General features: G+C 41.3%; 1 protein-coding gene and 1 pseudogene across 9 annotated transcripts in view; both read left to right on the top strand.

Annotated features, from left to right (window-relative positions):
• Positions 1 to 13,577, top strand: part of CELF1 (CUGBP Elav-like family member 1) — a 113,212-nt gene that overhangs the window by 79,967 nt on the left and 19,668 nt on the right. For 5 of the 9 annotated variants that reach the window (XM_021009700.2, XM_021009699.2, XM_021009698.2 and 2 more), the window contains 5 exons: positions 9,998 to 10,185; positions 11,867 to 11,949; positions 12,428 to 12,476; positions 12,919 to 13,053; positions 13,357 to 13,436. In XM_021009700.2, the coding sequence (XP_020865359.1) occupies positions 10,008 to 10,185; positions 11,867 to 11,949; positions 12,428 to 12,476; positions 12,919 to 13,053; positions 13,357 to 13,436 (525 nt within the window). In that variant the 5' untranslated portion in view covers positions 9,998 to 10,007. Of the gene's footprint in view, positions 1 to 9,426; positions 9,449 to 9,997; positions 10,186 to 11,866; positions 11,950 to 12,427; positions 12,477 to 12,918; positions 13,054 to 13,356; positions 13,437 to 13,577 lie in introns of those variants that run through there. The other 4 variants (XM_078148474.1, XM_021009697.2, XM_021009696.2 and 1 more) reach the window with 2 other exon arrangements.
• LOC144455323 (large ribosomal subunit protein eL13 pseudogene) lies at positions 2,208 to 3,569 on the top strand (annotated as a pseudogene).

Below are 13,577 nucleotides of genomic sequence, written 5' to 3'. Positions count from 1 at the left end.
CTGCAGCCTTTCCAGCATCAGCTGTTTCCATCTTTAATCAGCTTTCCCAATCTGCTGGGCTTGATGACCAGGTGCTCTTATTTTTAGTATGGTTCAGTGAAAAGATCCTGGGGTTTGGTTTCAAATCTCATTGCTGACTTTATGTGATCTTGGGCAGGTCATTAATCTTTCTAGACCTGACTTTCCTCATCTGTAAAGTGAGGGGCTTGCGCTAATAACTCCTTACACCTCTTCTGTGTATGTATCTATCTTGTGATCTATTGGGATACATTGTCTCAGTAGGAATTTAGTTATACAAAAAAGTTGAATGTGAATCAGAAGATGTGTGTGTGTATTGATATGTGGCTTGTGATTTTCCTTACACACTGTTGTTGTTTACACAATTCTTTTCTAGGATAAAATATATCAGTTAAATGGCTTGGAATGTGATTGGCTAGATGGTATAGATATGGTTTAACCTGATTTTTCAAAAATTTTCTAAGAACGTTGTGTATGAAACAATGAATCTCTACCAAGTACAGCTTGGTTTTCTAAAAGAATGCATTGAAGGTAACTGTGCTAGTGCTCTCTTGTTTGTCTGTGGCGCTCTTTGAACTTTCTGTTCTGTTCCCGTGTGTGTGTGTGTCTGTGTGTGTACATATTACTCTTTCATTGACATTTTTCTCTCCTTTTTTAATATCACTATAACATTCTTCCCCACTCCCACCCCCTACCCCCATTCCTTCCCCATAGTGAATAAGTGTAATCAAATGAAGGAAATATGCTTTTTTACTACCTATGTCTTTTTTTTTTGGTGAGGAAATTGGGGTTAACTGAACTGCCCAGAGTCACACAGCTATTGAGTATTATGTCTCTGAGGCTGGATTTGAACTCAGGTCCTCCTTACTACATGGCTGGTGCCTCTATCCACAGAGCCACCTAGCTGCCCCTCTACCTATGTCTTAATTGTCTAACTTCATCATCAGTTTTCTAGAGTTGTAATTGGCCAGTTCATTTCACTGATCAGGTTTCTTAAAGTCTTTTCAGAGTTATTTTCCTTTGCATTGTCATAGTCATTGTATAAATTATTACCTTGGTTCTGTTCAAGTCTACCTAGATTTTAACAAAGTCATTCATTTGACCTTTGAAGAGTAGGTGGAGATAAAGTGATGGAATAATAAATGGACTTGGAGTTGTCATATGGCTGCAGCTCAAGAAGAATGTTCTCCCTGGCCTCTTTGAAGGAGATCTCCAATGGAGTGTCAGTAGGCACCATGTTTAACCATGGCCACTTATATGATGACAGTGACTTGGATAAATGCATAGATGGTATTTCTCTAAAATGTGCAGATAACCCAAAGCTAGGAGAAAAATCTCTGACATTGAATAACAGTTGTGATCTCAGAAGATCTCAACAGGTTGGAACATTTTAAAACTTCATGTAACAAAGTTTTATAGGTTTTCTCCTCCCAACCCCTTAGTTACTGCAAGCAGACTAATTCATGCAGTTCTTTCAGAGTTATTTGACCCCAAGAAGAGTTTTCCTTAGGCCACTAAGAAAATGTGTTTCCACTAGGGAACTTGAGCTGCCCTGTTATTTTCAGATGAAATTGACCATTCACTCTGGTCCTTTGGGAAGGTAACATCAGATTAGCTTTGGCTTCAGTTTTCTATCCAGATTGTAGGTTCTTCACCTTTTTTTTTCTGTTATGAACCCCTTTGATGAAACTCTTCTTCCAATAATGTTTGTAAATGCATAAGATAAAATACACTGAATCACAAAGGAAGCCAACTGTATTGAAATATAATTATAAAAGGAGTGAAAAGAAGTTCAGGGATCCCAGTTGAAAAACAAATCAACAGACATTCATTAAGTACTTACTAGGTGCCAGGCTGTGTGCTAGATGCTAGGGATGCAAAGAAGAAAACAACCCCTATCCTTAGGGAGTTGACATGCTGATTGGGGAGACAGAGTGCAAACAGTTTTGTATAAATGACATGCATAATATACATGCATACATACACACATATATTTTAGAAGTTCAGAACAGTGGCATTGGCATTAAGCAGGGCAGGGAGAGGTTTTTTTGCAGAAGGTGGGACCTCAGCTGAGACTTGAAGGAAGTCAGGTTAGGCAAGAGACAAGATGAGGAGAGAGTTCTAGGCTTTAGAAGTGGTACACCCTTCATATTCGGTGGTGGTGCCTGTGAGGAGGGCTCTAAGCAGCCATGGCGCCCAGCCAAAATGACATGATTCTAAAGCTCCATTTTCACAAAGACTGGTGAAATAAGTTACCACGTGGTTTAACTAGCCAGCCAGGAAGATGAGAAGATGAAATGGCCGTCAAGCGAGAGCTTGTTGAATTGCTCCACACCCTGTATCTGGTCCCTTCTGGCCAGTCATGAGGTTCCTCACTGTCCCCACACCAGAGTATATGCTAGTTAAGGATTCAGCTTGGAAGAGCTATGGGAGTGGCTGGTATCCATACATAAGTGGCATGGACCATTGGGATCTCTGTGGACCCTCGTCACCTAAATAAGTCTACAGAGTCTCTCCAGGCAAATGTGCCGCAGCTGAAAGAATAGTAGTATTCCAGACTAATCCTCCTCCCAAGGAAAGCACCTGCATTTAAGAAGGGAGACAGCTCTCCTAAGGCTAGCAACACAGCTTTCACTACCAGGACCAGTTGTGCTCATCAGAAATATGGACGAGAAAGAGACATCTCATGTCATTATAGAATATTAGAAGAATTTCAAGGCAATTGCTAGTCTTTGGGCCATTTAGCCTGGGCCAGTGCTGGTCTTTTTGGAATCCAGGGAAAACAAGCCAAGGTAGTTTCAGAGCAGGATGTGAGGAAGAAGAAGGAGTAAACAGCTTCTGAGAACTTTCAACAAAATAATATAAAACAACAACAAAAGTCAGAAGATTTTATTTTTGTTCCTGAATGTTCCTTACTTTGTCTCTTTCCTCTCTCTGTTCCTTCCCTCCTTCCTTCCTTCCTATCCTCTTTCCCCCATTCAAATATAGTTAGTGCACAATGTTAGCACTGCAAAAGGTACTCCCTCATTTACAGGTTAAGAATATTGATGCTCGGGGCAGCTAGGTGGTGCAGTGGGTAGAGCTCTGGCCTTGAATTCAGGAGGACATGAGTTCAAATCCAGTCTCAGACACATGGCACTTACTAGCTGTGTGACCCTGGGTAAGTCACTTAACCCCAGTTGCTTCGCTGGAAAAAAAGAAAGAAAGAAAAGAGTATTGATGTTCCACCAGAGGGTAAGTTATTTTATCTCCTGACACTGCCACCACTGTGATACAGTTCCAGATTCATCGCATTCCTGACTATTATAATAGCATGCTCACTGGTATCTCTGCCTCAAGTCTTTCCCCACTTGAGTCCATCCTTAATGTAGCTGGTCTGACCATTTCTGTCTGTCCCTGTCCCCACTCCCACCCCTCCTTGATTTTCTTGCACAAGACACTCCATCTTCTTACTTGGTATCGTCCCCTATGCCTGGAATTATCTCCTCTTCACCTCCTCCTCCTAAGTTCCTTAAAATCCTACCTTCTGCAAGAAGCCCTTTGGTTCCTTGTTAATACTAGTGCTTTCCCTCTGATGATTTTTTTCCAAATTTATCCATCGAATATCTTGTTTGTACATAGCTGTTTCCATGTTGCCCCCTACATTGGATTGTGAGCTCCTTGAGAAGAGGGACTATTTTTTTTTTAACTTTCTTAGTATCTCAGCACTTATTACAGTGCCTGGTACACAGTAGGTACATAATAGATAACAATTGACCAATTGGAAATAATAGAGAACCAGTGGAGCTGGCTGAGTAGAAGGGCTACATTATCAAACCTACTCTTTAGGATTATCAGCTGGCAGCTCATTGGAGGGTTGATTGGAGTGGGGAAAGATAAACCAGGGACACCAATCGGAAAGCTGTTAGTGGAGTAGTGAAGGCTTGAGCTGTTGAGGGGGGTCCTGTACCAGTGTGGTAACTGTATCAGGGGAGAGAAGGTATGTATACAAGAAGTATTGGAAAGGTGGAATCAACAGGACATGACAACAGATTGGTTAAGGAGAAGTGAGAGGGGTGATGAAAAGAGGGTGACACGGCATGAGTCTGGGTGACTCGGAGGGTGGTAGTGCCCTCTATGGTTATCAGGAAGTTAAGAAGAAGGGAAGACACGAGGAGAAAGATAATGAGTTTTGGAGAGTTTTAAGGTCTGTAGGAGCCATCCATTTCAAGTTATACAATAAGCATTTTGAGTTGCAAGACTGCTGGAGGTCAGGAGAGAGGTTATGACTAGATAGATAGATTCCAGAATCATCTGCATAGAGAAGATCATTGACTTCTCAGGAATAATAGTAGCTAGAGAGAAGAAAAGATCCAGGCCAGAGCCTTGGGGCACACCCGTGATGAAGAGCTAGCACAGGTGACTGAGGAATAGCCAGACTGGTAGTATACTGCAGGATAAAGAAATTATATGGAAAACCTAGAGAGAACAGAGTATTACATGAAAGAAAGTGATTAACAGTGTCCGACTCTGCAGAGAGGCCAAGAAGGGATGGGAGGTTGAGAAAAGACCATTAGATTTGTCAGCTAAGAGATCATTGGTAACTTTGGAGAGAGCAGAGTCAGTTGAAAGATGAGGATGGATGGAAGCCAGATTGCAGAGGGAGTAGAGTGACAGGAAAGGAAGTAGAGGCAGCATTTATAGATGGTTTTCTCAAGGGGCTAGAAAGGGAGGAGAAATATAGAATAAACCATGGAGGGATCATCAGAACAAATAAAGGTTTTTAAGAATGGGAAAGACATCAGTGTGTATGTAGCAGGGAAGCAGCCAGTAGAGAGGAAGAGACTGAAGATTAGTGAGATAGTAGAAATGATAGTGGGCAGTTTGCTGGAGCAGATTGGGTGGAATGGGATCAGAGGTGCGTGTGGTAAGGCTTTCCTTGACAAGGAGGCAGGCCACCTCTTCATGTGAAGTGGGTGAAAGAGATCTGAGTCATGTGAGATGAGAGAAGGAAAAGGGAGATTTCAGTGTTGGTCTCCATTTTTTTCACTGAAGTAAGAAGAAAAGTCCTTACCTGAGGATAGGAGAGAGGTGCCATGGGAGACAAGGATTTATGAAAATGTTTGGCATAGCTACTGTGGTAAGTGGGAGAGTGAATCAGTTAGAGTTATAAAAGGATTTCCTTGCCCAGTAGATATTATGTAACATAAATTTGTATTGAACCCATTTGGCACAATTTTGTGGTGTTTTCTGGCTCCAGTCAGCAGCATGTGAACAAGGGCGAGAAGTGGTGGGTGATAAGCTATGCAGAGTTGTGTTTGGGCTAGCTGTGGTCAGCGAAAGAGCAAGAGAGGGCGAGGGATCCAGATGCAGAGCACAGTGTAGAGTTGAACGGGTTCACCAAGGTTTCAAAGCAGGGATGAAGGCATCGCCGTTGGACCGATGCATGGGGAAAATCTGAGTGTGGAGGAGTGTGATGGTCACAGTGAGAAGGAAGAAAGGTGTGTGAGTAGAGGGGAACTCAAGAGGCCAGAAACAACTGAGAGGGGAAAGAAGACCAGAATGGAGGCCTGCCCTAGTTGGCTTTTAGTGGGGTTGAGGGGACAGGCCTTATTATAACCCAGTTCAAGAATGTGAGAAGAGCTCAGGCACAGAGGAAAGTTCCAGGATGAAATTGTGGGAGGTGGGAAGGGAGTGAAGGCCAGTCTGTGCCTCGGAGGAGGGATTCTGCAGTGGGAGAAAGAGACAGGTTTTATGGAGAGATAGTCCAGGTTGAGAACCCCTGATCTAGGTGAAGATTGATTACCTTTGTTGTTAAGGAAGCCATGAGCAAATTTTTGCAAGGTGAAAAAATAGCTTGGGTCTATATATATACTTGGGCTAAATTTTATTTTCGGGCATTGCAGAAAAAAATCCACGTCCCCACCTCAACTTCCTTCTGCTTTTCTCTACATATGTTTTTACTGTTTCATTGACACTCTTTTCTTCTCTCCTTCCTGCCTCCCTGTCTCCCTTGCAAAACCCTTATGCCATTCATGCATACAGTTTGGTTCTAGAACCCCAAGTTGGTCCTTAGTTAAAACTTTGTCCCTTTAAGATTTAATAATTTGCCGCTCTTCTTTGAAATATTTCAACTATGTGAGTTGGGAGGAATATGGCCACACTTTACTCTTGTGTTATATTTAAGCATGGAGAATAAAGGTTTTTTTAGGGGTGAGTTATCAAAAAGAAAGGGGAAGGGGGGCAGCTAGATGGTGCAGTGGATAGAGCACCAGCCCTGAAGTCAGGAGGACCTGAGTTCAAATCCGGCATCAGACCAAGCGCTTGACACTTATTAGCTGTGTGACCCTGGGCAAGTCACTTAACCCCAAATGCCTCAAATTTAAAAGAAAAGAAAGAAAGAAAGGGGAGAGCCCCCTCTTTATTTTTGGGGGGGAGGGGAGAATTGAGGTAATTGGAGTTTAGTGACTTGCCTAGGGTCACATAGCTAGTGTCAAGTGTCTGAGGCTGAATTTGAACTCAGGTCCTCCTGACTCCAGGGCCGGTGCTTTATCCACTGCTCCATCTCGATGCCCCATCTCTTATTTTCAGAGGACAAAATCCCTTTCTTCCTGTTCTGAGCATTGGGTAGTGAAGTACTTTGTTTGACTAATCACAGGCCCTTTTTCACACAGTTAACATTCTCATATGATAGAACTTAGGACTTTAGTACCTAAACCTTTTATCTTCAACCATGCACAAAATTAAATAAATTAAAATCTGTAGAGTTTTTAACTTTTAAAGTTTTAAACAAACAGGTCTTAGGGAAGATTAATTATGAGGGAAAATTTAAAAGCTCCGGCCAGGATAGCAGATATTTTGGGGAGATATGTGAAAAGGATTTGTGTTTCAGGACTGCCTTTTAATAGAGGTTTCTGTAGATGGGATCAAATAACAAGAGAGGATTAAAAGGGGGGAATTATCCCAAAGTCTTATGATGAAAATAGACTCAGCAAATTATTAGCCAATGTCCCTGACAAAATTCTAAAATGTGATTAAAAATATGGCTCTTGATCCGTCAACATGCATTTATCTTACGCTTCCTGTGTGCCAAACACAAACATCTGTGAATGGAAGTGTAGAACATGTAGAACCAGCTTACATCACACTGACTTTTTATCCATTATTGACAGGATGACTAAACTGGTGCATTTGGGGAGTACTGGAGAGACTTTACTCGGATCTTAGAAACGCATTTGACAAAGTCTTTAATTAAAAGATGCCAAAATATTGGGTATTTGATAGTTAGATGGAGTCAGCTAGCTGGTTGAATGAGCAAACTCAAAGAGGTAGTCAGTAGTTAAACGTCAGCCTGTTAGAAGGTCCCAAATGAGGTGCCCCCAAATAATGGGTACTTGATTATGTGTGTCAGTTAATGGCTTTGTGAGTTACTTAGACAAAGGTATAAATGGCTCGCTTACCAAATCTGTAGATGAAAGAACTGAAGGGGTTTTACTTCACACTTTGTAAAGATCAAAAATGCATTATGTTTTCAATGCTAGGAGCCAAAAAAAGAAATCTTGATGGGTTATATTGATCCAAATCTAATAATGTGAGGATAAATGTGAAGTCTTAGATTTGTATTCAGAAACTTTGTTTCATAAGTGCAAGGTGGAGACAGGGAAGACATGCTAAGATAGTTTGAAAAAGAACTGGGAGTTTTAGTGGACTTGGACTCTATGGGTCAACAATATGATGTGGTTAAAAAATAAAGCTAATTAAATTTTAGGTTGTATTAAGAGAGGCATAACTTCCCTTTTGTGGCATTCCGTCTTAGACCAAACATGGAGTGTTAAGTTTGCTTTAAAGTGCCACAGTTTAGGAACCTCATTGATAAGCAAAAGAATACAGATAATTTTGACAAAGTTAGTGGACCATTCTGCAGACCTCTAAGGAAAAAGTGACTTTTATGTAATGCAGATTTGCCCAGGGGCTTTAGGAAGAGAGACTGGCAGGCAGGAAGGGGACTGTGTGCCTGTAGAGGGAGGGGCCAGCACACAGTTCAAAGACAATTGAAGGCTAGGGGCAGAAAATCGAGAGCAGGAAGAGGAGCATTAATAATTGTTGTATGGCTGCGATGGCTTTGACACCTGCAGGATGTCCTAATTTGAGCTCTTCATTAATGTGCTCAGTGTTTGTGGTTAATCTGAGACTACAAAAGGTAATTAGCTAGAAAGTCGTTCGTGACTGGAGAACAATGCTAATCAATGAAATGACCACTATTAAAGTGTGTGGAATCGAGAGAAAATTGAAGAGGAGCATTAAAACATTTTCATTTAAAGTAACAAATCTTGAAGCTAAAAGGAAACAAGGCAGAGGAGAGATGATTGGAGGAGCAAAAAAAAAAAAAGTTTAATATTGGAAGGATTATAGAATATGGTTAAAGGCCAGAGGGTAAAGACCAAACTCTCACAGATAGATTGGTGAAAAAGTTTCAGACAAGTTTGATAAGTTGGTAGAAGACGTGATTTGGAATTTAATTGCCTATAAAGGAAATGAAAAGAAAATAGCCTGTAAGATTGATAAAGAAGAAAGGAAAATAAAAGGTTAAAAATATGATAAATTGTGTTGCCCTGTAGTTCTCTCAAGATGCTCTCCAAGAGTCCTGGAGGAGTTTGGGTTTTGGTGAAATGATTCATTAGCACAGAGCTAGGTTGAGTAGCATGTCAAAACCAAGTGGGGATACTGAATCTCAAGGTAACCTAGAGATGGTAAAATTAATACATCTGCCTGAAGTGATGGTAGAGAAGGAACTTTGTATTTCAGAGAGTGCAGTGTTTAAAGTTCACATCTAGTGCCTGTGCTTGAATTTTAGTGGAAAGTTGGAGTCAAAAGATCTGGTGGAATCTGCCCCTCCATTCCTCTGTGGCATTGGACAAGCCTGGTCACCGTTCTCACTTTCAGTATACCAGTGTGGAAGTTGAGGAGGTTTAACTGTATGACCTAAGTCCCCTTTTGGCTCTAAATTATGATGATACTTGTTTTTACATTTTTTTTTCTTCTAAGCCTACCTCTGCTGTGTGACCCCAGGACTCAGAATTACTCGGATTATTATTAATCATTTTTGTTGATATTTTAACTTGTGCCTTTTACTCATATAGGAAGTCAAGAACTTGTCTTTGGTCCAGGGTTTTAAAAGTTCTCCTTGATGCAAGTCAGTTACTCTTGTTTTTGTGGAATTTTTATTCGATTAATTAAGTACTTTGGAAGTTTGTTTGAAAGTGGTTGTGTTTTGGGTAGCCTTGTCTATTTGATTCTGCTGTGAAATTCTCATGCTCAGAAAAGAGCATTATCATTTCCATGGCAACAGACATGGTGTCCTCAGCACAGAATGGTGACTTCATTGGAGGAGCCAATAGAAGGGGAAAGCCATGGTGGGAGGGACAGCAAAAGAACAGAGCATGCTTATCAAGTAGACTTTCCTTTCCCTGTACAAGCACTGCTGGGGAGGGGGGGGGAGTAGATGATGAGGGGAAATAGCACTTCAGGCCTCTTGGCAACGTTAATTCCATTATTCCATTTCCAAGTAGATGCTAACAGCTCCTGACTGGTCTTCTTCCTTTGCCTCTTAATATAAGCTCCTTGAGAGCAGGGATTGCTTCATTTATTTATGTGTGTGTGTGTGTGTTTGTTTTGGCCTTTGTGTGCCCAGCTCCCAGCCCAGTGCCTGGCACACACATAATTATGTGATTAATAAATGATTGTTGTTTGATTGAATTAGCTCTTGGGGATGTGCTCAGTATAAGCAAGAGGAACCTTTCTGGTTCCTTGTCCCCCCATATATCCAAGGTAAAAAATTTCTTCCAGGTCTCTGAAGTATATAAGTGTACATCCAAGGTACCAGAATATACTTAACGTAGTTCCTGATGAGGCACTTCGGTGATGTACTTGCTTAGAAGAAAAGTCTTCTAGGTAAATCTGATTGGATCGTGTAATGGAGGCTTCTGTTTATCTCATGCAGCTCAAAGAAAATGAATGGAACACTGGATCACCCGGACCAACCTGACCTTGACGCCATCAAGATGTTTGTGGGTCAGGTTCCTAGGAGCTGGTCTGAAAAAGATCTGAGGGAACTATTTGAACAGTATGGTGCTGTCTATGAAATCAATGTCCTGAGGGATAGGAGCCAAAATCCTCCCCAGAGCAAAGGTGAGGGCTTTGGTTCTTTCTCACTCATGAGAAAAGACTTAATTTTCTAGGTATGATTCCTGTCACATATGATCCTGTGATGATCGGTCGATCGATCTTAGATACACGTTTTCTCACTGCTCAGCTGCCTCTGCTCTTAGGAAAGAACGCCACCCTTTTAGCTAAACTTTGCTTGGTATGCTGCCTGGCACATAGGAAGTACTTAATACTTGTTGACTTGGAAAAAAATTAAAAGTCACTTAAGAAGTAAATGAATGGGGATGATAAGAATGAGGATAATGCCTGATACTCATTTCCCTTCAGAAGATATTTTGTAAAGTCTCTCCTGAGGCACAGTGCTTGGCATTGTGGGTACGCAGTGAGGCAACGTGGCTTATTGCAGAGTCCTCCAACCTTGAAGGCACACCCTCATTGATTTTTATTTGTGGGATTCTGGGCTAGTCAGCGAGCCTCAGGTTCCATATGTTTATAACGGTATGAATCATGTGTACGGTTCCTAGAGAGGAGAGTCTAGGTTTGATATCCTGAAAACCTTGCCAGTAATTGGAGCTACCTAAGAGTGGAAGGGTGGCCTTGAGATGTCTTCAAATAGACTTTGAATGGCCATTTGTCAAGTATGTCATAGAAGGGATTCCTTTCAGGCAGTATTTGGACAAGATGGCTACTGAGGTCCCATCTAACTCTCAATTGTGTGATTCTGTCCTTTATACCTTGAAACATTATGAAAGTGTCATTGTTGTTATTAGTAGTCTTATTTTCTGCTTTTATTATTGCTGTTGCTGCCTCTGCCACCTTTCCTCTCCCCCCCCCCATTGAAAAAGACACAGTCCATGCCTTCAGGGAGCTTCAGTCTAATAAGTGTGATAAGACAAGAACACTAATATGACTTAAAATATAGTGAATGCATCAGAGTGGTTTGAGAGGAAGAGGGATCATTTTTAGCTGGAAAAATTTGAGAAAGCTTCAACTTAGAGGTGGCGCTCAAGCTGGGCCTTGAAAGAACAGAAGGACTGAACTAGGTTAAACAGGAAAATCTATTGGAGAAAGTCCCCTTCTCTCATAGTGAGATATGCCAAGGGGCAGGGGGGAAAAGTAGGAGGAGATTAAGGGAAATCTAAAGGGCATAGGGCAGAGGAGGAGTATAAGTAAGCTTTGGAGTTATCCTTTGTAGGCATGCCAGTTGGTGGAGTTGGTATCTTAGCCTGGGCAGTGAGAGAGCAGGGACATGAAGCTGATCATATAGGTTGCTTTTGGAATACATTTGTTCCCCAAATACTTACTGTGTGGGCAAAGCTATGGGCAAAGCACATTTTCTACACCTGGTGCATTACTAAAGGATAGAATGAAAAGGAGAATGGCATTTGACCTTTGCAAGTTTTTAAAAGAAACTGCTGAAGAAGTTTGCAGATAGGTTCAGTTTGATCTCATAAAGAATATATTTCGTGGTATAAGAAACTATATCAATCTCAACATAACCTTATTAATTTCTTATTTAGATAGGGCATTTAAAAACTTGAATGATCTTGTGAATTGTTTATTTTTTGCTCCATCTTGTATATACAGGCAGGCAGTTCTCCTTGTAAGAGTTCTGACAGTATGCTGTTTGTATCTGGAAGCAAGTTGTCTAAAAATTACTTTCTTGCACAAGAGTAGTCCTAATCTTTTAAGTTTGTGATTACAGGGTGCTGTTTTGTTACGTTTTACACCCGGAAAGCCGCACTAGAAGCACAGAATGCTCTTCACAATATGAAGATCCTCCCAGGGGTAAGAAGAGAGAGCATCCATTCTGTCAGGAAGACTTAGAGTGGTATTAACAAGTAGGATGAGCTCCTGGGCTCAGTACCAAAAACCCTTTCCCAAAGAGCAAGCTCACAAGGAATTCCACCGATATCTATGAGAAATTGATGCGAATGTTTCCTGTAGCCTTGTGCATTTGTTATCTTGACTCTCCTGTTGTCTGAGCCCTAATGTTTGGCATAAAAATGGTGCTATAATAGAAGAGTCAAGAAAAGCTTCCAAGACACCAATGTTATAGTTCAGTCTCCCGGAAATGTTAGTGTTTTATCCATTTGACACACACAGACCTTAGAGGCTTAGGATGTGTAGTGTACTGTAATGTAGTATAACATAGTGTACACTATAATATACATTGAGGAGATACTGAGATATGATTTTGGCCCAGAGTCTTGAAGAATCCATAGCCAATGTGTGAATACAGAGTGGTAGTATTTTTCTTTTTCAGATGCATCATCCTATACAGATGAAACCTGCAGACAGTGAAAAAAACAATGGTAAATATATTGTTGATCTTTCCTCTAATCAGGACAGTTCTCTAAGCTTTATTATGATCAAAATTTTTGAATTACAAAGGGCCAGGTGGGTTGGGCAGGAAACGGATGACTTTCTCAATTGTCCTGTATTATAACAATAAATAGTATGGCAGATGAAAGAAATTAGAATTGATAGCAAGTTGAGTAGACTATATTTAAGAACTGTTAGAATTAATTGGAATTTTTGTCTTGATAGTTATAGGCCTTATGGTTGGGAGAGAAAGAGGAGATGGCAGAAAAGGTGGGGGATGAATTGTAGCCATTAGGTGGGAAGAGACAAGTGGACAGCAAGACCTAGTGAAAGACGTCTCTGCTTGGCCCTCAGTGAGCACGGACACCTTCACCCTTTTCTCCTTGTCTTTCAAAGTAACGTTTAGAAGCCTTTTGTACTTTGGTCTCTTAGCAGTGGAAGACAGGAAGCTGTTTATTGGTATGATTTCCAAGAAGTGCAATGAAAACGATATCCGGGTCATGTTCTCTTCCTTCGGACAGATTGAAGAGTGCAGAATATTACGAGGTCCTGATGGTCTGAGCCGAGGTATGAACACTCTTAGCTCTTGAGGTATTAAATGTGAAGTGCTTTTTCTCTTAGTTCATAAAGTGAATGATCCCTAGACAGCAGGACTTAATCTGTGTGGCGAGGTTTGGGGTGCCCCTTTGTTAGGCCATAAATTTGCCTTTATATTAAAGGTGATCTCCCCAGCTGGCTGTGCTGGAAGAGCCCCTGAGCATCCCTTCGTCACCACCTTGCTTTTTAGCATCCAGCTAAAACTCTTTCTGCTTTTATAAACGAGAGGTTTTTGAACTCTTTGAAGACCGAAGATGTTCCTTCTTCCACCAGGTTGTGCATTTGTGACATTTACAACACGAGCCATGGCACAGACAGCCATCAAGGCGATGCATCAAGCACAGACAATGGAGGTAAAGACCCCTTTGAAAAGGGGGGAAAATCCCATAAGGGAGCATATGGAGAATTGGTCCTTGGTTGGGCCAGGATACCAAAGTGTCAGGACTTACCTCTGCTCTCGGGAGGGAAGTCGTTGTGGAGTCTGAGAGCACCTG

The sequence above is a fragment of the Phascolarctos cinereus genome, unplaced genomic scaffold, assembly GCF_003287225.1.
Source record: "Phascolarctos cinereus isolate Bilbo 61053 unplaced genomic scaffold, phaCin_HiC Scaffold_9;HRSCAF=440, whole genome shotgun sequence".
In the NCBI taxonomy this organism is placed as follows: Eukaryota; Metazoa; Chordata; class Mammalia; order Diprotodontia; family Phascolarctidae; genus Phascolarctos; species Phascolarctos cinereus.
Note: the sequence above shows the minus strand (reverse complement) of the source record. Positions and strands in the feature narration are given on the sequence as shown.